The sequence below is a fragment of the Brassica napus genome, chromosome C5, assembly GCF_020379485.1.
Source record: "Brassica napus cultivar Da-Ae chromosome C5, Da-Ae, whole genome shotgun sequence".
Taxonomy (NCBI): domain Eukaryota; kingdom Viridiplantae; phylum Streptophyta; class Magnoliopsida; order Brassicales; family Brassicaceae; genus Brassica; species Brassica napus.
In genome coordinates, this window is record NC_063448.1 from 47,757,443 (window position 1) to 47,779,273 (window position 21,831).

General features: G+C 37.5%; 3 protein-coding genes across 3 annotated transcripts; all 3 read right to left on the reverse strand.

Annotated features, from left to right (window-relative positions):
• Window positions 1-618: 618 nt before the first annotated feature.
• On the reverse strand, window positions 619-2,856 carry LOC106452135 (transcription factor MYBS3-like). Its single transcript, XM_013894159.3, has 3 exons — window positions 2,252-2,856; window positions 1,415-1,626; window positions 619-1,338 (listed from the first exon to the last, which is right to left on the reverse strand). The coding sequence occupies exons 1-3, from the start codon at window positions 2,619-2,621 to the stop codon at window positions 814-816; spliced, it is 1,107 nt and encodes a 368-aa protein (XP_013749613.1). The 5' UTR covers window positions 2,622-2,856; the 3' UTR covers window positions 619-813.
• A 688-nt stretch (window positions 2,857-3,544) lies between these two features.
• LOC106452136 (ABC transporter G family member 29) lies at window positions 3,545-12,630 on the reverse strand. Its single transcript, XM_013894160.3, has 19 exons — window positions 11,969-12,630; window positions 11,290-11,499; window positions 11,120-11,204; window positions 10,891-11,050; window positions 10,654-10,784; window positions 10,007-10,097; window positions 9,617-9,918; window positions 7,540-8,138; window positions 6,924-7,084; window positions 6,715-6,824; window positions 6,480-6,633; window positions 6,129-6,295; window positions 5,697-6,029; window positions 5,073-5,447; window positions 4,867-5,000; window positions 4,568-4,795; window positions 4,325-4,496; window positions 3,992-4,246; window positions 3,545-3,903 (listed from the first exon to the last, which is right to left on the reverse strand). Exons 1-19 carry the CDS (start codon window positions 12,268-12,270, stop codon window positions 3,631-3,633), a joined length of 4,242 nt encoding a protein of 1,413 aa, XP_013749614.1. The 5' UTR covers window positions 12,271-12,630; the 3' UTR covers window positions 3,545-3,630.
• A 6,332-nt stretch (window positions 12,631-18,962) lies between these two features.
• LOC125587321 lies at window positions 18,963-19,430 on the reverse strand. Its single transcript, XM_048757572.1, has one exon. The coding sequence runs from the start codon at window positions 19,428-19,430 to the stop codon at window positions 18,963-18,965; it is 468 nt and encodes a 155-aa protein (XP_048613529.1).
• Between the last annotated feature and the right edge of the window lie 2,401 nt (window positions 19,431-21,831).

The following is a 21,831-nucleotide window of genomic DNA, read 5'->3' on the forward strand; positions in this document are numbered from 1 at the left end:
TTGACACATATATATTATAATATATACCAATTTAGAATTGAAATCAAAATGTTTATGTAAAAATAAATGGAAACGAGAAACCCGCGCGGTTGCGCGGATCGAGATCTAATTGATTGATTGAAACGAAAGTATTGATTGTGTAGAAGTGGCTCGATTAATTCTCGGCTTCTTTTCTCTTCGATCGGAGAAGACGAAGTGGTAGAGGTGGGAAGAATCGTTATCCTTAGACGGTTTTTTTTTTGTGATCTGTGTCTAATCGGGCAAATAAAAATCAGATAAAGCCCAAATGGAAAGCTTATCGGATGAAGCCCACACGGTATATTTCTCGACCGTGAGGCTTGTCTGACGTGTCCAATTACATGTTCTTGATTGGTTTGAATTATTGATCCTACGTGGACACACTCCCTACTCGGTATATTGGTCTTTTAGTATTGTTAGATTCAATTAATTATCAAAAAAACTAGTAAAACAATTTTAAATATGAAAACATCCCTGTTTTAAAACACCAAAAATCCTTTAAAACATTATACATTTTGGAAAAAGTAATAAAAATAAGTCAAGACAATAAAATGAGGGGGTAATATTGTTGTGTACTTATCTTATGTAAGTATGACGTAATGCTGGGTAACGTGTTTAACTCTTTGGTAAATCTATTGTTACAGTTTGATATGTTCTTTCTTTGTAAAGTACTGTTGGTCTCTAAGCGCTTGTCTTGGTTTGTTTCCTCCTAAAACCAAGAACATCCTCTGGTTTAATCCGGCCAGGACCTTCCACATCTTCGTTTCTTGAATCACCAACAAGTATATTTTTTTTTCAGGTCGCCTGAATCGCGCTGCTGCCTTTGCTCAAACCCGAGCCACTAACTGAGCCATTCGAGTGAAACGCAGATGGCCTTGACGGCTCTCCTATTAGTTTCAGAGACATGGGAGTCTCGGTTTCATGACTTGTCTCCATTCCTATGCTAAGCTGAGACAGACCGACCAGCTCGTCCATGTTGGCCCGTTCTTTAGCAAAACCAGGTTTTGGTTTTAGGACCTGATGCTGCTGAGAAGAAGCTGAGACTTCTAAGGTGTGATCTGTTCCTTGAAGTGAAGAGGAAGTCGCAGGGAGCCAAATCGTGTAAGTGACTGGAAAGCAAGGAGGAAAGAAGCTGCCTGGGACTAGCATTGGTGAAATAGCGTTTGGTGGCTCTATGACTTCCTCAGGTTGCTCCACTGGTGGCACCACTTCAGATTCTGTAGCATTGTTGAGTTTGAGCTCAAGTGAAGGAAGGTAGGTTTTGTTTTCAGGCTCCTTGATTAAGGTTTGGTCTTCCTGCGTTGGCGATGGATCGGTTACCTAAAAGAAGGCAAGACAGAGAAGATATTCAATATAAGTTTCCATATAATAACATAAAAATCAATAAGATGCTTACCATTTCATCGGTAACCATGTCGAAGAGGCTAGAACGTCTTTTCCTGCGGGTGGAACAAGTATGGCGGATGAAATACTTTTGAGCATGACTAGCCACTTGTGTTGGAGTTCTTGAAGTTACATAATTTCTTGAAATACCACGCCAATCTCCTTTTCCTAGCTTCTGAAGACCCACTAAGAATAGCCTGTGCTCCTCCTCCGTCCAAGGAACGCCTGAAAAACCCAATGTAATATGTCAATTACATTACATCTAATAACGCTACCACATTTCATCTTCAAAAATACATATATAACCATAGACTTATTAACTTCAACACTATGATCCACAAATAAGATAATGTCAAAACAACTATGCACCCATCTTAGGATGAATAAAACACTGTAAAAACTCTTGTCATGCATTAAGCTTTATCTGGCTTTTCCCCCAACAATTTCAATAACCGGTAAGACCCAACCAATTTCTGCAATAACCGGGATCAGTTTCAACAACGGATTGAAACAGGCAACAACGGTACAACTTCAGAACAATTTCAATCCCAGAGTTGAAAACTTCATAACAATTTTAATTCTAAAGTTCAAGACTTTACAACAATTTTTAATTTAAAAGTTCAAAAGTTCACAACAATTTCAATTTCCATTCCAAAGTTCAAAACTTTATAACAATTTCAAACCCAAAGTTCGAAACTTTATAACTCTTTCAATCCCAAAGTTCAAAACTTTATAACAATATCAATTCCGAAGCACAAAACTTTATCTATCAATTAGCAATCAGACAAACACCAGTTCAAACGTGAAACCCAAATCAAAAGAAAAAAATAAAAAAGACAATCCCTTTTACCTCTCTTCCTCTCCACACGACGGTGGTGGATAGACCCAGAACCATGACCTGGATCATCCGACAAATACCCTCCGTTCTCTTGACTAGAGTACCTCCCATGATCCGACAACGGCGAGTCGTTATGATTACCCGTCGCCAAAGGAGACAAACGGTGGTGCACGGCCAATGCAGAGAGGTTACCCATACTCGCACTCTTCTTGATAATCGACCCATCCGTTAACCTCACGCCGAACAGCTTCACGGCAGCAGAGGAGGAGGAAGAAGCAGATCCTCCTCCGTTTCCACCGCACGTGCCGCCACCACCCCCACGAGTCGGGCACGTGCGGGAGTTATGCCCATTGTAGCTACAATGCGAACACCGACGAGTCATCCGCACAAACACACAACACAAAAAGCCAAAACACTTTAATCTGTAATAAAAGCTCCTCCGTACATAGGTTTTTGCGTATATACAACAAGTTCGATAGAGAGATGTGTAATTTTGTTTTTGATTTTTATTATGGAAAGAAGAAAGACCGAGAGGATTATGGGGGATCTTACGTTTTAATCCGTGTTTTAGTTTACTATTTATATAAAGCTTTTTATTTATTTATATCTTATCTTCTTACCCTGATATTCGTTTATGACAACAAACTAATCTTATACATACACTCATCTTCTTGTTTAGGATAATTTTTAAAAATATAAACTATGCTACCGACAAATACAGTTCTGATAACCAAGATAATCATGTTAAATGATTTAAATGTTGATGATAATATTTTTTAATCTAAATCTGTAGTGAAAACGAAATAAGCAAATACATTTTTCTTTTGATCCACTTGTGAAGCGATCTATCCACATATGATAACAAACACGTTTTTAATATGAGATGGTGGATCAAGTGGTCTAGATGTAAAGGGGCTAAGATATTATCACAAAGATTGAACGCATATAGACACATTTAGTTTTTAGTAGGCGTAAAATGTGATTTGAACTAGCTTTAGAATATGTTATTTGTTTGTGTATTTTAATTAATTTACTGTAATTTAAATCTGGCATACAAATTTGGTAATTAAAAATTGGAGACTTTTCTTCAGATTTAATTCTTTGTATTTTTAATAATTTTTAATTTACTTAAATCTATCATAAAATCCAATTTACTAACAAAATTTTAAGAATAAATAACACATATTTTAACAAGAGTTTTAAATCATAAAACGAATTACACCACTGAATTTAGTTTAGAATTGTTGACAAAAAAAAAAGTTTAGAATTCTATTCTACTAAAATACTCCGAAAAATAATCTACACTTCAAATAACTGTTCTCTGTGATAATTCTTCTATAAAAAATCAATAGTCCACAAAATAAAGTAAAAACATTCGACTTCCAGACACTCTATCTCTGCTGGAAGTTTAACATTTTGATGCCGAAGGCAAACATAAAAGCGAAAAACACCGTGAAGCCCACTAACACAGCAGCAATAGAGCCCATGAAATTCGGGTCGTACCCGTAATGATTCTCAATGTACCATTTTATCGTCGGATCTTCCATCATACCCGGGACTTTGATCGTATCCTCTTGGTCACCGTACTGTGAAACAATCAATCCATACACAGTCCATGCTACTGGACAGATCCAGTAGTACCATATCCACCATTTCGGAATCCTCTGCGGAAAAGTAAAACCAACTTAAAAAATCAAAAGCTTTAAAAACCCTTAGGTTAAGTTTCTTGCGCGGTACGAAACCAAAACTAACCGGTCTAGGGATGAGAAAACCAGAAAAGAGGTTGAAAAGACCATAGAACGCTCCGGCGAAAATAGCAGCGACTTGCTGGTTCGGGGTGATGGCGACAGCCATCATCCCGTAGTATGTGAAGTAGAGGAAGGAAAAGAATGAGACGAAGAAGAACCAAAAGAACTTCACCACGGTCCATTCAAAACACATCATTGCGTATGTAATCAACGTATAATACGTAGTCTGGATCAGCACAAACGGTATTTCACACACCACCTGAATCCAATGAAAACAAAAATTTAATTAATTACTAACCCTAACACTTTCTTGTTGATCAAGAAAGTGAAATCTCACCTGTGCTAGGGCATAGGGTAAAGCCGAGTACATTTCAGCAGCTCTTTCTCTATAGAAGACAGTTCTTTCCACTGCTACGAGTGGCTGGACAGATGTGGCATTGTTTATTCCCACGAACAAAACAGCAGCATACATTGCTCCAATAACCTTTGTCAGATCATTAGCACTGTCCCTGTTCATACAAGAAGTTGTATATTAGGGTTTATGTAAGTACAAACTCATTTACTGGCTTTCAGGACAAACCTTGTTGTGCCAACTTTCCAGAAGATTGATCCGACCATGAGAGCTGCAAAAAATGTAAAGAAAAATCTGGCAAGATTGTAGTCTGGAGTTCTCCAATAAGTTATCCACTGTTTCCACAGACAAGACTTGAATTGTCCTAAAAATGATTCTGAGAACTGCGTTGAGAAATAGAGATCTTTTGCTCCTTGTGGCGGTGTGCTTAATTCCTTTACAAGCTTCTTGTTTCGTCTACACCAATATATCAGTTCTAATAAGTAGCGTAAACTCTTGTGAATGATTATGGTTTTTTTGAGTCTTACTGATATAAGGATGATGTTATGTAATGCTCAGCAAAATCTATATCAAGCTTAGCTTCTGCAGCCACTGAGCTCACTTCTAGCATCCATGTCGCCGGATTATACTTTTCTTTAATTTTCTGAACTCCAGGAATGGCCTGTAGTTTCTTAAAGTGGTCAGGAAGTTCCTTTTTCAATCTAAGATTCAATAACGAAATTTAGAATCTAACCTGAAAATATTCAATAATCTTGTGGGAGTTTTGGCCTAACGGACCAGCGTAAATAACTTGTCCTCCTCTCTTCATAAGCAGAAGTTCATCAAACGCTTCAAAGATGTCAATGCTAGGCTGGTGGATTGTGCAGACAACAGTTCTTCCTGTGTCAACTGTGTTCCTCACTGTCCTCATCACAATGGCTGCAGCCCTAGCGTCAAGCCCTGAAGTAGGCTCATCCATGAAGATTATGGATGGGTTCGCGACTAACTCAACTGCTATAGTAAGCCTCTTCCTCTGTTCTGTTGATAGCCCTGAGATCCCTGGAAGCCCCACTATCCCATCTTTTAGACTCTTTAGCTCTACTAACTCCATCACTTGGTCCACAAATCTCTACAAAAGTCAGTGTATGATTTAGACTAGTGATCTCATATGCAGAGCTGGTTTTAAGCATAGGCAAGCGAAACATTGGCTTATGCCCCCCACCCACCCCAAATTTTAAGAGATAGTTTGTATAAACATAGGCTCCTAAAACTATTTAAAAATAAAATAAATTAAAATCTTTACTAAATTGTTTATAGCCTTCAAAATATCACGACCGGTCCTGCTCATATGGTTTGAAGTAGTGAGAAGAAGCATTACCATTTTCTCATCTTTGGTGACTTCTTTTGGTAGACGAAGGAAGGCAGAGTAGATGAGAGACTCTCTGACAGTGACTTGCGGCGAATGGATATCGTTTTGTTCACAATAACCAGAGACTCTGGCAAAAGTTTCTTGTCTTTTGGGAAAACCGGAGATTCTGATGTCGCCTTCGATGTATCCACCGGTCTTTCTACCAGCCAAAACATCCATTAAAGTGGTTTTACCAGCTCCACTTACTCCCATCAGAGCTGTTAACACCCCTGGTCTAAACACCCCTGTCACTTCCCTTAGCAGCTGAAGCTTATCCGTTGCAACTTCTTGTTCTCTCATTTCCTATTTGTTGTGTTATAGTCATTTAACATATTTAACATTATTGTTGCAATTTCAACGTTCAACACATTTGATGTAATAAGGATTTGGATTTGGTGTTACCTTAGGCATGTCCACGTAGTAGTTGACCTTGTCGAAGGACATTGTGTAAGGAGTAAATGGTAGAACCATTCCTCTTTTCACGTAAGTGTTTTTACCCTCTGACCCATTTGTGACTATGTTTTCCTCTGCACCCTCTTTAGAAACGATGGCTTGAGGTTTCTCAAGTGCTGACATATCAAGAAAACATGATGTTAACTTAAGAAGAAACCAAAAGAAATGTTGACGTTCATGTGTTTCCAAATTAAAACTTTTTTCCACACAAAACAAATTTGGTATGACTATAGTTTTATATCGTTTATATTTTGAGAAAATATATGATAAAAACAAACAATGTATATAGATGACCCTTACGGTTTAGATATGCAAGAGCGAGAGTAGCTAGGATGTTAAAGAGAATTGTAAACCCGAGAACGGCTCCTACACCGATCCAGTACCAGCTTGGATCCGTGAACACATCAAAAATCTCAAGAACAGCCAACCCCAACCTCGTGGAATTATCAGAAGACTGCAAGGAAATTTAAAGCATAGCAAGTTCTGTTAAATAATCATTCAATTATAATTACAAGCTTGAACCTATTGGAGTTACCTGTTGATCCATCCATCTAGGAGCAAGCATTTCATTGACAGTTAACGCATCGTAAGTGTAAGTCATTGGTGAAACCCAATAAGCCCATTGCCACCATGTAGGAATCTCACCTGTTGACATATATCATCAAGACCAACTAGTTTAGTTTATCTTTAAAACATGTATGTTTCTTGAAATCATCAGTTTCATAGTGTCTTTTGATGTATAACCTCTAGGAACAATGAACCCTCCAAGTAAGAAGAGGAGGAGAACAACTAGAGATCCTCCCGTATTAGCAAGTATCATTGATCTACAAGTTGTCGCAATGAATCGAAAAATACTACCAGCCATTTGCTGTGTAAGAAATATCACCAGTAAATGCTTGAAGAACCTGCCACAAGCACACACACAAAAGTTCAAGGAATTACTTTTTTATAATTAAGAAGTTTGGATCCACTGGACATGTTAATAGCATTGATTATTGAACTCTAACTTAAGTCTCTATTGATGTTTTGCATCTCAGATCACCAGATTTGAAAACATCTCTGGAGAAATATGCCTTAAAATAAATAGACAACCCAAATCTCATATCCGATATTAGACCCAAAAGAAGTCTAATATATAAGTAGAGTCCAACTCTACTTAGTATGATGTTTTTGGGGAGTAACTTTTCCCTATGCAAGTTTAGGCTCAAATCGAACAACATTTTACTAAATGAGGGAGTTAGACATCTGATGATGACGACGGACATCTGATTCTAGTAGGACATTTGTCTAGGAAGGGCATTTGGTCCGTCACAATATATGTAACAAATTAAAAATTTATGGTTCAAGAATCATAAGTCACCTGCTGGGTTCTGGAGAAAATCCGATCAAGTAATACGTAATGCTGACCCAAACAACGGATTCGAAGATGGAGATAGGAATGCTCAAGAGAAACGTCGGAAGAGTGAAGGTCCAAGAAGGGTGAAACAAAAGGTCTCGTTGCTTGTAGAACACGGGAAGTCTTTGAATCATCAGAGAAAGCTCCGCGAACCCATTGAACATGTTAGCGATCATGGAGAACATCAATGCACCGATGTAGACGGCTCCGTCATTCTCGTCCTTTGTGCCCATCCCTGTTCTCAAGTACACGGTGGAAGCAATCAAGGCCATTATAATGATCTGAACGGTCTTGAAAACGTAGAAGAAAGCGTTGCGTTTAATGAGAAGCAGTTCTCTGTCCCAACAGATCTTAAAGAGTTGAGATTTGGGAACAGATTGTTTGTTGAATACGAGAGAAGCTGGATGTGATCTGAATCTGTCGTAAGGGACGGACAGGTCGTTTTCAAGTTTGGCTCCGACATGGAAGGTTCTGAATTGTTTGGAAAACCCAGAGACAGGAATGTATCTGTATGGTTTTGTCGTGTCTGCCCAATACTGTTCTTGGTCTTTCCTTGAAGTTACCTGTTTAACAAGGCAAGTTGGTCAGATCAATTTTCTTCTACAATATTAAGTGTCAATTCTTTTGGTTAAATGTTGAAAGATATAAACTAGCCGTTGCTGTGACATAAAAGATAAATAAATAAACTAGCCATGCGGTTTTGGTTTATTCTGGTTGGGTATTTTGGTTTCGGTTAGTTCGGTTCAGTCACAATTCCACAAATGTAAACCAAAAAATTAGGTTTGGTTTAGTTTTCAATATATTTTGGTTTTTAAAAAATCCATAAATAACCTAATTTTGGATTTAAGTTAGATTTAGGTTTAATTAAAAAAAAATACTTTCAATTATATTCATTTATTTTGGTTAATTCAGTTAAATCGGCTCAGTTATTTCAGATAATACGGTGCGGTTCAAATCCGCATGGCTAATATCCCCTATATATTATTTGTGAAACATTACAACTTATTTTTGTAGCCACGTGTCATCACTAAGATGATTCTTAGAATTAATGGAGAAATATGTTGGTCCATCTAATTATATAATAAGCTTTTTATTAAAGTAATCATAAATTCATTATTAATATCATTTATTATTTCCTTAAATAAAGATTACGGAATTGCCTAATGTGGCTAAAGTATATATGACAATTAATGATTTTGAATAATAAAGATCTGATAAAAAAATAATGTATCTTCTATCAAATTTGTTTAATTTTAAACTATTAAAATAATTTAAAAGAATCACAATAACCATATTATAAAAATTTAGATTTTTCTTTATATGTTATATTTTGAATTTTAAAAAACGACTATAAATTACTAAAACTGTTAAAAGTCTCACGTTCAAATTTTGCGATCCATGGTTTAAAATTTTTGTTATGACAAAATACAAATGATTACAAAATCATATAAATAAAATTTTAATTTAATTAATCATTAAGATTTAAAATATATATGTATATATATCATTCTAAATTAAACTATAAACCATATTGAATAAATAAATATTTTAATTTCAAAATTTACTTTGAATAATTTTTTTTGATAAAAGTTTTGAACTAACATTGATAAATTTTTTTAAATTATAAATTACTAAAATTATTAATCGCATAATGAAAATTGTGTTATCAGTAATTTAAAGTTTTTGCTATTAAATATACACATGATAAAAAAAACATATGAGTAGAAAGCATCATTTAAAATATTAAAAATATACTATGTATGTTAATATCATTTAAATTTAATTACATATCCTATTCAATTTTTTAAAAAATTGTTTGGATTAATAAAATTGATTTATACGTTCGCATCAATTTAATTATATATGTAATAGTTACTGACTTTTAATTATTTAATATATATATATATATTATGTCATAATATGTAAGAACATATAATACATAAAATAATTTTTATATATAATGTTTATCCCGCGCAAGACGCGGATCTTAATCTAATCTAGTAAACTATGTAAGAGCGGATTAAAAGGATTAGATATAGACCTCTTGCAAGAAATCGGCGGTGCCTTTGCGCTCTGGACACTTGAAACCGCAAGTCTCAAAGAAGGAAAGAATATGATCACGTGGACCTTGGTACACGATCTGGCCTTCCGATAATAGAATAATATCGTCGAAGAGCTCGAACGTTTCAGGTGCTGGTTGTAACAAGGACATTAAAACCGTTGCATCCGTGAACCGAACCATTTCTTTAAGGCATTTCACTATTTGGTACGTTGTTGAACTGTCTAGACCTGTAGATATCTCGTCCATAAACAATGTCTTTGTTGGTCCCACTATCATTTCTCCTGTTTTTTTTTGAGGGAATAAAAAGGTTGTATTAATCATGGAGTTATCATGGAAGTATAAGTAAGTAAAAAATGGGGGAAACTAGACCTGTTGTGACTCTTTTCTTTTGACCACCCGAAATTCCTCTGATCATTTCGTCCCCGACCACCGTATCTTTGCATATGTCAAGCCCTAATATCTGAAGAATAATAATAATAATTTCCCAAAATTGCCAAGTAAAATCAAGTAAGTAAATTGCCAGTTACAAAAAACAAAGTCAAGTAAGTTGCCTAATTTTGGAGCTATTGGGTTTGTTTGGTGAAAACTGCATAGAATCTTAACTTTTAGGTAGAAAGTAGAAGGGAGTAGGTAGATCTATAAGGTCCACTAATTGCGTGAGTTGGTATTTACATGTGATAATTAGTTCTTGTTAAATGATTTTGTTTCTATTTTTCCTAACGTAATTAATATCTCTCTACTTGTTAGTTAATCATACAAAATACAAATATTGACAAAAGAGTTCAGTGCCATATTTGACAAAATACTATATCAGTTAGGGAAAGACATTTACATAAAGTCTTAAACCCAAATTTCCTAGTTTTTTTTCTTCTTTTTGTTAAAGGATTTTATTTATTTAAATTAAAACTAAAACTCTAAGTGATCACATTGTAACCTTGCACACCTATAATCATGTGATGTACATACATTAAATATATATACCATGGTCTACTATAGGTTAAAAGTGAGGCCATTACTTTGAGAGTGTAATCTGTGATTAGACTGCTCTTGACATTCTCAGCTGCGATGGACTTCATGAAGAGATCCACTTCCGGTTCGGGTAAGATCCCTGCGTCCTTCTCTCTCCTCACCAACTCACTTAACAAATCTAGTAGAATCACAATTAAAAAAAGAAACTCATGAGTTTTCTTAATTTGATCTCCAATCTGAGTAACTTCGATTATAAATTACTAGAAAATGTGATAATTAGTTACCGTATCTAGTGCCGATGCCTTGGCACCTAGCAGAAAAATCAAGAGTCTCTTGGACAGTCATGACTCCAATATGAACATCGTTTTGGCTTATGTAAGCTGATGTTTTCTGTGGTATAATCTCTCCTAATCCATATCCATTGTATGTTACTCTTCCTGTCACCTGTCCATTTCATTAATTACTATCATTGACTTCCTCTAATATGTAATTTATTAATCATTGCTATCTAACCTTTAAGCTTGGGTCCAATTTTCCAGCTAACGCCAACAAAAGAGTTGTTTTCCCTGATGATGGTGGACCTAATAAAAGTGTCATTCTATAACCCACCAAAACCATACATTATATACAGATAATCAACACTAAAAAGATAGAAAACATAGATTGAAGTTTACATAATTTACCTTGAAGGTTTAATGATACCAGAAGCGTCTCTAAGGATAGTGAGTTTAGTGGTTTTAGCAAAGTTAAAACCAAATAAACTAAGGCCTCTCCCAGCAATGTTTAATGCAACGTTAGGTAACGTCGGAAGAGCTCTTTTTCCGATGTGACAATCCGCCTCTATTGTCAATTTCTCGAATCTCACTTCCACGGTCGGTAGCTTTATCCCCACCCTGTCATAATAGTCATTATTAAATGTTTAGAAATTTTACATTTACAAGAAAAAAAATGCAACTAGGACTTGAAATCTAGTGGTTGATGACGCTGATGTTACTTTGTCACCATACATGTTCAAACGTAAAAACAGGAAAACATGATTTAAATATTTACATCCATGACTGGTTCTTGGCACAGTCTGGTGTAACTTCGTCTTACCTCCAAATTTTAAAGAGCTATAATTCATAGGACGTGTGCCTTTAAGATTCCAAAATAATTATTAAATTTAACTTTGAAAATTTTTAGCTTCTTAAATCCCAGACCCGGTAATCTTTACATCAAAACACATATGTTAAACCGAATGTTTCAAGAAAATGAAAGACCAAGTTTACATAGTATTTAAAAAAAAAAAAATCAGATTCGTAACACTTTGGTAATGGATCGGTTGCATCTCTAAAACGTCGTGCCAAAGACTAAAATAAATACCTATCGATTCGTTTCCTCAACTTTTTCAAGAACTTCTCGTTGTCTTCCTCGGTGACTTTAAAGATAGAATCAATGAACTTCTGACGATCATCAACGCCGAGTTTTGTGACGTCAACGAGATCATGAGGTTGGATGATAGTGGTACGAAGACGAGTGAAGGTTGAAAGTTTCTCAAGAGCAGCCCATTTAAGAGCTTCCTCATCATGATCATCGATAGAACCGCTTCTCCTTGAGAAATGATTACTACTGCTTGTTAAAAACTCTCCTAAGCTCTTGCTCAGGCTTCTCGACAACGTCTCCATTTTCTTGGAGAATGTAGCGAAAATGAAGAGGGATTATTTAAACGATTTTGATTTGGTAGTCGAAGAAAGTGTTTCGGGAAACAAAAAGAAAGCGTGGGAATCTCAGCGGGTTTGAAGTGGGTGAGAGAGAGAGCAAGTAAAGAGATCTTTGTCTCTTTTATAAAAGAAAATTAAATTAGGAAATATATACTATGAAATTTTCTTCTAACTATACAATATATTTGTTTTACCTATACGATAGTCTGTATATTAAATACAGAAAAAATAAGTAAAGAAAAGTAAAACAGGAATCATATTCTTAGATTATTTAGATCTTTTTGTGTTCTTGCGCTTTGTTTCTTTGCTTGTTCATAGGTTGGTTTAAGTATACAGATATATTGAAGAATATATCACTTTAGTTTATTGATAAAATCCAAAACTAATTAAATAAGACCAAAAACCTATAATTGACCATACACGCTTAATAATCAGAAAAGATGAGATAATTGATCAAAATTATTAACACGTCTCTTTAAGCCCTAGAATATCGACACGTGAATTAACAGAGCAAACGATGTCATCTAGAGAATATGCATATTTTGGTCCAATATACTTCAATAGAAACTTTAAACTATATCCCTGTTACGTATTCACTATGCTCTATGCACTACATAAGTTCCATCATATACTACACAAGTTCCATTTATGTGGAAAGGAAAAATGTTGACAAAATATTTGGATAACATCCAAAAAGCATGAGATTTGGAATTTTTAATTAAGAAAATAAATCAAAACATCTTAAAATTACAATGAATCTGCTTATAGATTGTTTGGGATAGACACATTGAGCATCTCCAACCCTACTTTATTTTTTCCTCTAAAATAGAGTTTAGAGTAAAAATGCTTTAATGATATTCTATTTTCTACTCTATAATTTTACTCTATATATAGAATAATTTTTTTATTTTTTGTTCATCACTCTATTTTTCACTCTAAGATAGAGTATCATTGGAGCAACATCCAACTCTTATTCTATTTTAGAGGAAAAAATAGAGTAAACCATTGGAGATGGTATCGGAGATGGTGTAAGTGAATAACAAGGATCATGGTGGCTTTGCTCATTACGTCTTTTTCACATTCAATAGATCTCACAGTTTTTATGTATAGAAAATTTACAATTTTTAATTGTTTCCTGTTAGAAAGATAATAATAATATTCTTTGGTTCAAATTCTTATTTAACTTTTTAGAAGGGGAAATTTTGTTAACATTTCATAGAGAAATTTAACTCACAGAAGGTATTATTCATTAATATTGATAAAATTATAACTTTTCAAAATCTCAGTAAAAGGAAGTTCAGAAAATATAATTTTCAGAATCTTTTTATTATTATTTTCAGTGACAATATAAGATTTTAGAATCTTTATTTATCTGAAAATTTCATTAAAACATAAAATAATTATATTTTAAAAAATCAAAAGCATAAAAAAATGTGTATAGTAAACCCCCGACGGATAACTAAATATTTTCGGAGATGAAGTTCAAGAGAGGAAATGTATAGAACTTTGAATTACAACACGAAAAAAGTGTGTTGGGATTGATCACAGAATCAATTACAAGAGTAATTGATGATATAATTTCACTAGAGTTGGTATGATGGGATTTGCACTCACCAACTCCAATCTTTGCAACGTGTGTGGCGTTGAGCAAAGTAAACCAAACTTCCAAGGCTCAAATGTCAAAAGAGATTGAAATTAATCTGTATGTCTTCGACCGTTCACGGACCCAACACCAACACAAACTACTTTTTTCTTCGTTTTTTATTACTTTACTCAGCACGTAGCGTAGATGCTTGAATTCATTATGTCACAAATCCGTCATACGATCGTTAAAATTTAAAACTAGACTCTTACACAACAACGTTATATTGATATAATTATGATTACGTTTTGTTGTTAGGTGAAAACGATGTATGAATTATCTTCTTTTTCGTTTTAAGTAGAGAAAATATAATTGTCACATGAGATGGGGTGATAAACAACGTCAAAATAAATTTAGTTTTAAGTTAAACTAAATCTAATACCTTACAAAAAGAAAATCCAATACCTTGCGAACCAGCAACGAACTAAAATTTGGAAAAGTGTATTGTAGTAAGTACGAAATGAATTAGTTTTCTTTGTGTGAAAAAGGTTTCTTTTGTTGTGAACAAGAGATGAAATCGTGTTCTATTTTTTTCTTCTTATCTCTGAATCAAAGTGTTCCCTTATAAAGGGGTTACAAGAATCAGATAAAAGGAAAGTATACAAATCATTATCCTAAAGAGAAAAGGAAAACATCTTAAAGATAAACACGAAAGGATAAATGGAAATTCTCCTAATGCTAGAGGCGACCGACTCTCTCTCCTCTTGGGCCGCCGACTCTCTCTCTCTCTATGGGCCACGGTCCTGGCCATTTGGTTCCTAGCAATCCACATTGTTCATAACACTCCCCCTTGGATGCTAGAACCATATGGGCTCGTATCATGCACGATGTTGCCTCGTTAAAACCTCTCTAGGAAAACCAAAAACCCAAGGTGGGAAAAAATGGAAACCGTAAACAGGAAAAAGAGTACAACGCATGACACTCCCCCTGATGAAGGCATCACTGCAGATCCTTCAGGTGGCGCATCCCTATCTGATGAACCAGCTTCCTGAATGTTGAGGTTGGCAGAGACTTGGTGAAAAGGTCGGCTGAGTTGTCGCTGGATCGGACTTGGACTACTTGAACCTCCTTTGCCTTCTGCAAGTCGTGGGTGAAAAAGAACTTGGGCAGGATGTGCTTGGTCCTGTCTCCCTTGATGTATCCTTCCTTGAGCTGAGCAATGCACGCTGCATTGTCCTCGTAGATGATTATTGGCTCCTCCTTCTTTTGTCCCACGGCCAGACCACTCTCTCTTAAGACATGGCCGGTCATGTTCCTCAACCAGACAAGCTCACGGCTTGCTTCATACATTGCTATGATCTCGGCGTGATTAGATGATGTAGCAACTAAGGATTGCTTTGTTGAACGCCAACATATTGCGGCTCCACTATGTGTAAACACATATCCTGTCTGAGATCTAGCCTGGTGTGGGTCAGATAAGTACCCAGCATCTGCATATCCGACCAAGTTCTCTCCTGGCCGGTTGGTGTAGAACAAACCAAGATCTTTTGTTCCTTGCAGATATCTGAACAGATGTTTCACTCCGTTCCAATGCCTTAAGGTCGGACATGATCCAAATCTGGATAGTAAGCTCACGGCAAAGCTTATGTCCGGTCTAGTATGACTAGCTAAATACATTAAGGCCCCAATGGCACTTAAATAAGGCACATCCGGTCCGAGTGCTTCCTCGTCCGGTTTCTTAGGTCCGAATGGATCCTTTTCAAGGTCTAAGGACCTTACGACCATAGGACACGGTAAGGGGTGTGCCTGGTCCATATTGAATTGCTTGAGTATCTTTTCTGTATAAGTTTCTTGATGCACAAGGATGCCATTTGCTTTATACTCAAACTGTAATCCCAAACAGAACTTAGTTTTTCCTAAGTCTTTCATTTTGAATTCTTTCTTTAGACATTCGACGGTTTGGGAAATCTCTCCAGAGGTTCCTATTATGTTCAGGTCGTCCACATAAACAGATATTATAACATAGCCCTTGCTGTCGAATTTCTTTATGAATATACATGGACTTATTGGATCGTTCTTATATCCCTCTTTGGTTAGGTACTCGGATAGCCGGTTATACCACATTCGACCTGACTGTTTTAAACCATATAAAGCTTTGTTCAGCTTAATGCAATGTTGTTCTCGAGAACCTTTCTTATCTTTGAGCTCAATGCCCTCTGGAACTCGCATATGTATTTCGTTGTCCGGTGGTCCGTATAGGTATGCTGTAACTACATCCATTAGGCGCAAATCAATGTTTTCTCTTACGGCCAGACTGATTAGATATCTCAATGTAGTCGCATCCACCACAGGGGAATAAGTTTCCTCATAGTCTATTCCTGGTCTTTGTGAGAATCCTTGTGCTACAAGCCGTGCTTTGTATCTCACTACTTCTCCTTTCTCATTTCTCTTCCTTACAAAGACCCATTTGTATCCCACTGGTTTGACATCTCTAGGTGTCAAGATTATAGGGCCAAAAACGCCTCTCTTTCTCAATGATTCTAACTCCACGTTTATAGCTTGTTTCCATTTGATCCAATCTGATCTTAGCATGCATTCTTGTATGGACGTGGGTTCTAGATCCTCATCTTTATCCATGATCTCAAGTGCTACCTTGTATGCAAATAAATCATCAACGTTGATATCTTTTCTGTTCCATTGTTTTCCAGACATCACATGGTCTATAGAGATCTCTTGATTGTCCGGCTCTGGTGCCCCGTGAAGTCCAGCGTCCCGGACCTCACTTTGAGGAGCGACCGGATCATCGGGTGTGGCCGGTACACTCGGCTCAACCGTCATGGTCGGCTCGACCGGTCCATCTATGTCCTGGACGGTTTCCTTGATGCTCTCGGATCCAGCACCTTTCTTGGATTTCCGAGGCTGTTTGTCTTTGGAACCAATTGGTCTGCCACGTTTTAGACGTTGCTTAGACTCTGTAGCCACTTGACATTGTCCTTCTTGGACGTCTAATCTTACAGGTGCATTACAGGCCGGGATATGTGATATTGTCACTCTATTTGGGTCAGCAAATGTATCTGGCAGTCTATTAGCTAGCTCTTGAAGATGTATTATCTTTTGGACTTCTAAATCACAATCTTTAGTCCGAGGATCTTGCCAAGATGTCGATGGTCTAAACCATTCTAATTCTGTTGTTATCAACCGGCTGTTATCTCCCCCTAAGGACGGATATGTGGACTCATCAAACTGGGAGTCTTCGTATCTGGCCTTAAACAAATCACCGGTTGTTGGCTCAAGATACTTTATAATACTTCGGGATTCATATCCTACGTATATTCCCATCCTCCTCTGCGGTCCCATCTTAGTTCTCTGTGGTGGAGCAATTGGAACGTAGACGGCACATCCAAATGTTTTGATGTGGGACACGTCTGGCTCATGATCCGTAAGTAATTGGGATGGTGAATATCTATGCTCACTAGATGGCCTGATGCGAATCAGTTCCGTTGCATGTAAAACTGCATGTCCCCTTGCTGATACCGGAAGTTTAGACTTCATAAGCAATGGACGGGCTATCAGCTGGATACGTTTAATGAAAGATTCGGCCAAGCCGTTCTGTGTATGGACATGTGCCACGGAGTGTTCTACTTTTACCCCCATGGACATACAGTATTCATTAAACGCCTGGGACGTGAACTCACCAGCATTGTCTAGACGTATAGTCTTAAGTGGAAAGTCTGGAAAATGTGCTCTCAGCCTTATCATCTGAGCAAGCAGCCGTGCAAAGGCTAGGTTCCGAGTGGACAACAGACATACATGCGACCATCTGGTCGATGCATCAATGAGGACCATGAAGTATCTAAACGTCCCACACGGTGGGTGTATTGGTCCACATATGTCCCCTTGGATCCTTTCCAGAAAGTTTAAGGTTTCTTTATTAACCTTGGCTGGTGATGGCCTAGTTATGAGTTTCCCTTGTGCACATGCTACACATGTGAGATTTCGTGGGATTACTCCTTTAAACGTGTGCCCTAATGAATTCATCATCAGTTTTCGCATCATTCCTATTCCGGGATGGCCAAGCCGGTTATGCCATAAAGTGAATAGCTCGGAGGCATTTGCCTCGACCATACTGATCCGTGCATAGTAAAGACCAGTAGACATTGCGGGCATGGTCTCTAGGATCTTTTTATTGCCTTTGGTGATCAAAGTTATGTTAAGGAATTCTTTGTTTCCTTCTTCCCATGTTTCAAGGTGGAAACCGTTCAACCTTATGTCCTTGAAACTCAATAAGCTTCTTCTAGAGCTTGGGGAATACAAGGCGGTTTTGATCTCTAGGTGAGTGCCCTTGGGCATCATCACATAGGCCTGGCCGTGACCTTCAATCAGGCTGGCCTCACCCGCAATGGTTTGTACCTTTGCACTTTGTAATGTGAGATTCATGAAATACCTTTTGTCTCTAAGGATCGTATGACTTGTGCCACTATCCACCACAAGTATACTCATCTCATCATTCATTTCTATAAGTAAAATTTACTAGACTTTAGAGACTTTGTAAAACTTTTATTATAAATGTCATTTCATAAAATAAAAAAAACACCAAATCAAAGACATAAAGCAATAAGACAATGTGATTCGAAAACTAGTCCTTTAGACAGTCAGATGTCTCAAAATCCATTTGGTCATCTTTGTTGTCCCTGTCGGATTCATCATCAGCATCATACCCATATCCTTTGTCGTCATGACCGTTCTCTTGGATCATGTTTGCCTCCGGGTTCTTGTTCTTGATACTCTCTTGATAGAGTTCGCACAAGTGCTTTGGAGTTCTGCAGTTCTTGGCCCAATGATTGTCCATCCCGCATCTGTGACATAAAGACTTGGACGTGTGAGATGGTTTGGATATGCCACCTCGTCCACGGCCATAACTCCCTCGGCCCCGACCGTAATTGGAACCACGACCACGGTTATTGTGGTTTCCTCTTCGGCCGGTTGAGTAGTTATCTCGACCGTTATGGTTGTCACGCCTACGCCCCCTGTACCCACCACGGCCATGACCGTATGGTTTCCTGTTGTCTTGGGCTTAGTAGGTTTCTTTGGGATCTTTCTTTTCAACATCATGGGCTTCGGGTAATGGTGCTGTCCCGGCCGGTCTAGCTCCACTGTTCTTCATGAGAAGCTCATTGTTTGCCTCGGCCAAGAGTAGACAGGAGATCAGCTCAGTGTATGTGGCAAAACCTTTTGTTCTATATTGCTGCTGCAACACAGAATTCGACTGATTGAAAGTCGTAGAGGTCTTTTCAAGCATCATCACATCAGACACTTCTTCACCACACAGTTTTAATATTGAGACGATTTTGAACAAGGCCGAGTTGTACTCGTCCACGGACTTAAAGTCCATGAATCTGAGATGCATCCAATCGTGCCTTGCCTTTGGAAGCAACACCATCTTTTGGTGATCGTATCTGTGCCTTAAAGCATTCCAAAGATCCAATGGATTCTCAATCGTCATGTACTGATCCTTAAGACCTTCAATGAGATGATGGCGCATATAACATATGGCCCTGTATCTATTCTTTTCATTCTCATTGCTGTCCTCGATGATAGTATCACCGAGTCCCTTGGATTTTAGACTAATCCTTGTGTCTAGCGCCCACTGCAAGTAATTGTCTCCGGAGAGATTAAGGGCTGCATAGTCTCTGTTTGCTATTTTCGACATCTGATCCACATTATCATACAAGATTTCAGATTCATAATGGGATCACGTGGCCGCAGGATATAAGCAAGCTCGGCCACAACACGTCTTATGCATTTATGGTTTTCAGACAATACTAATCGACCATGGTGCTATCAATCAAGAGCCACACGGCCCTGTCAGTTTTCTAATGCAAAACAACCTAAGTTCATGTGATTCTATATGCTGGCCGATCTTGTTCTAAACAATTGTGAATGCAATATCATGTTCGGATTTATGCAGAAACGATTTAAAACATTCTTATGATCCCTAGGGTTTCAATCTTTAAAGTTCTATCAACTTATGTTTAAGGTTTCAAGGCCTTAAGTATTTGTATGTTCAGACAGATTGATTCAAGCAATCTAAACAATCCTAAACCTCAAATCAAATCGGAAATCAAAACAAGCAAGATTAATTATGAAATCGGACACTAGGTTCTTTTAGGGTTTAGGGTGTTCGATTCCTTGATTAGGGTTTGTCAATTTCAGATTCAATCAATCAACATATAACCAGGTTCTAATTGGAATCAATTCATGTTTCTAGTTCTAAGGCTTGTCGATTTTAATCTCATGGTTTCTTTTAGGGTTTCATCAAGACATTGTTTCCATAATGATGGAATTAGGGTTCTTACTGTTCTAGGTTCTCAGATTGTGTTTATACCTTAGTTTTGTAGGGGATTATGAACCGGACCACCAGAGAATGGGAGAGACTTCGAGCTGAGATGATCGGACGTCTGCTGCCTCCTATCGGGTCTCGGATGGAGTCGATCGCGGGCTGGAGGCGTCTCGGCTGCGAGTTGATCGGGGATCGGATCGTCTTGGGTCAGTCGCGGGGTTCGGGTTCGATCGCGAGCTGATTTGTGGTTCTTCTCGGTCTGGAACGTGATCTGAGAAGCTGAGATGGGTCTCCTGGGTTCTTGATGAACAAGGGACAAGGTTAAGGTTTAGGTTTTGGTTTTGGATCGCCGGCTTAGATTTTTAGGTTTCTAGGATTCGATTTTGGTCTCAGGGTTCAGAGGCTATCGTGCTGATAACATGTTGTGAACAAGAGATGAAATCGTGTTCTATTTTTTTCTTCTTATCTCTGAATCAAAGTGTTCCCTTATAAAGGGGTTACAAGAATCAGATAAAAGGAAAGTATACAAATCATTATCCTAAAGAGAAAAGGAAAACATCTTAAAGATAAACATGAAAGGATAAATGGAAATTCTCCTAATGCTAGAGGCGGCCGACTCTCTCTCCTCTTGGGCCGCCGACTCTCTCTCTCTCTATGGGCCACGGTCCTGGCCATTTGGTTCCTAGCAATCCACATTGTTCATAACATCTTTTTCCTTTCTCCCTTTTTTTTTGTCACTATAAAGGTTCCTTTTTATATCTCTTGCATCTCAGTTACTTCGGGTGCGTGTGGGTAATGGCAGGTCTCAACTAGTTTCTGAATGGACTAAATCGTTTATAAAACTAATAAAGTAGTGCATAATGATTTACAAATTAGTTTTAAAAACTTATAGGGAACACTTCAGGGGATCAAAGTGGTAAGAGGATGTCCAAGACTCAATCATCTGCTGTTTGCAGATGGCACAATGTTCTTCTATTATACGGACTACTCTTCCTGCAACAAGTTGATACATATCCTGAAAGAATATAGGAAAGCATCAGGCTAAGAGATAAACAAGACCAAGTCACTGATCTCCTTCTCATCTAAGACACCTAGAGAGACTAAAGAAAATGTCAAAGCAGTGCTAGGAATTTCACAAGAAGGAGGAGAAGGCAAATATCTAGGCCTGCCAGAACATTTTGAAAAGAGGAAAAATGATTTGTTTACCTCTGTAGTGGACAGAATCAGACAACGTGCAGCAAGCTGGGCCACAAAATGTATTTCTAAAGCGGGCAAACTAACAATGCTGAAGTCTGTCTTAATGGTCATTCATACATACACAATGTTGTGTTTCCAATTACCAGTTAGTCTTTGCAAAAGGATTCAATCAATCCTAACAAGATATTGGTGGGATGGCTCTGATGAAAAACGTAAAATGTGCTGGATATCATGGGCAAAACTAACAAAACCTAAAGCAAGAGGGGGCTTAGGATTCAGGGATATACAATTATTTAATCAAACACTGCTAGCCAAAATAGCATGGAGGATCATCATTGCCCAGACTGCCTACTCGCAAGGATACTAAAGGGCAAGTATTGTCACAATAGGAGTTTTATGAACGCAA

What these genes read in the sequence shown, in the direction of transcription:
- LOC106452135 (XM_013894159.3), bottom strand. Translation starts at nt 2,621, where the DNA reads ATGACTCGTCGGTGTTCGCATTGTAGCTACAATGGGCATAACTCCCGC. An exon ending in TCGTGTGGAGAGGAAGAGAG is followed by an intron (nt 1,627 to 2,251) that starts GTAAAAGGGATT and finishes TGGGTTTTTCAG; the next exon opens with GCGTTCCTTGGACGGAGGAG. An exon ending in ACATGGTTACCGATGAAATG is followed by an intron (nt 1,339 to 1,414) that starts GTAAGCATCTTA and finishes GCCTTCTTTTAG; the next exon opens with GTAACCGATCCATCGCCAAC.
- LOC106452136 (XM_013894160.3), bottom strand. Translation starts at nt 12,270, where the DNA reads ATGGAGACGTTGTCGAGAAGCCTGAGCAAGAGCTTAGGAGAGTTTTTA. An exon ending in GGTATCATTAAACCTTCAAG is followed by an intron (nt 11,205 to 11,289) that starts GTAAATTATGTA and finishes GGTGGGTTATAG; the next exon opens with AATGACACTTTTATTAGGTC. An exon ending in CCGCCGATTTCTTGCAAGAG is followed by an intron (nt 8,139 to 9,616) that starts GTCTATATCTAA and finishes CTTGTTAAACAG; the next exon opens with GTAACTTCAAGGAAAGACCA.
- LOC125587321 (XM_048757572.1), bottom strand. Translation starts at nt 19,430, where the DNA reads ATGCGCCATCATCTCATTGAAGGTCTTAAGGATCAGTACATGACGATT.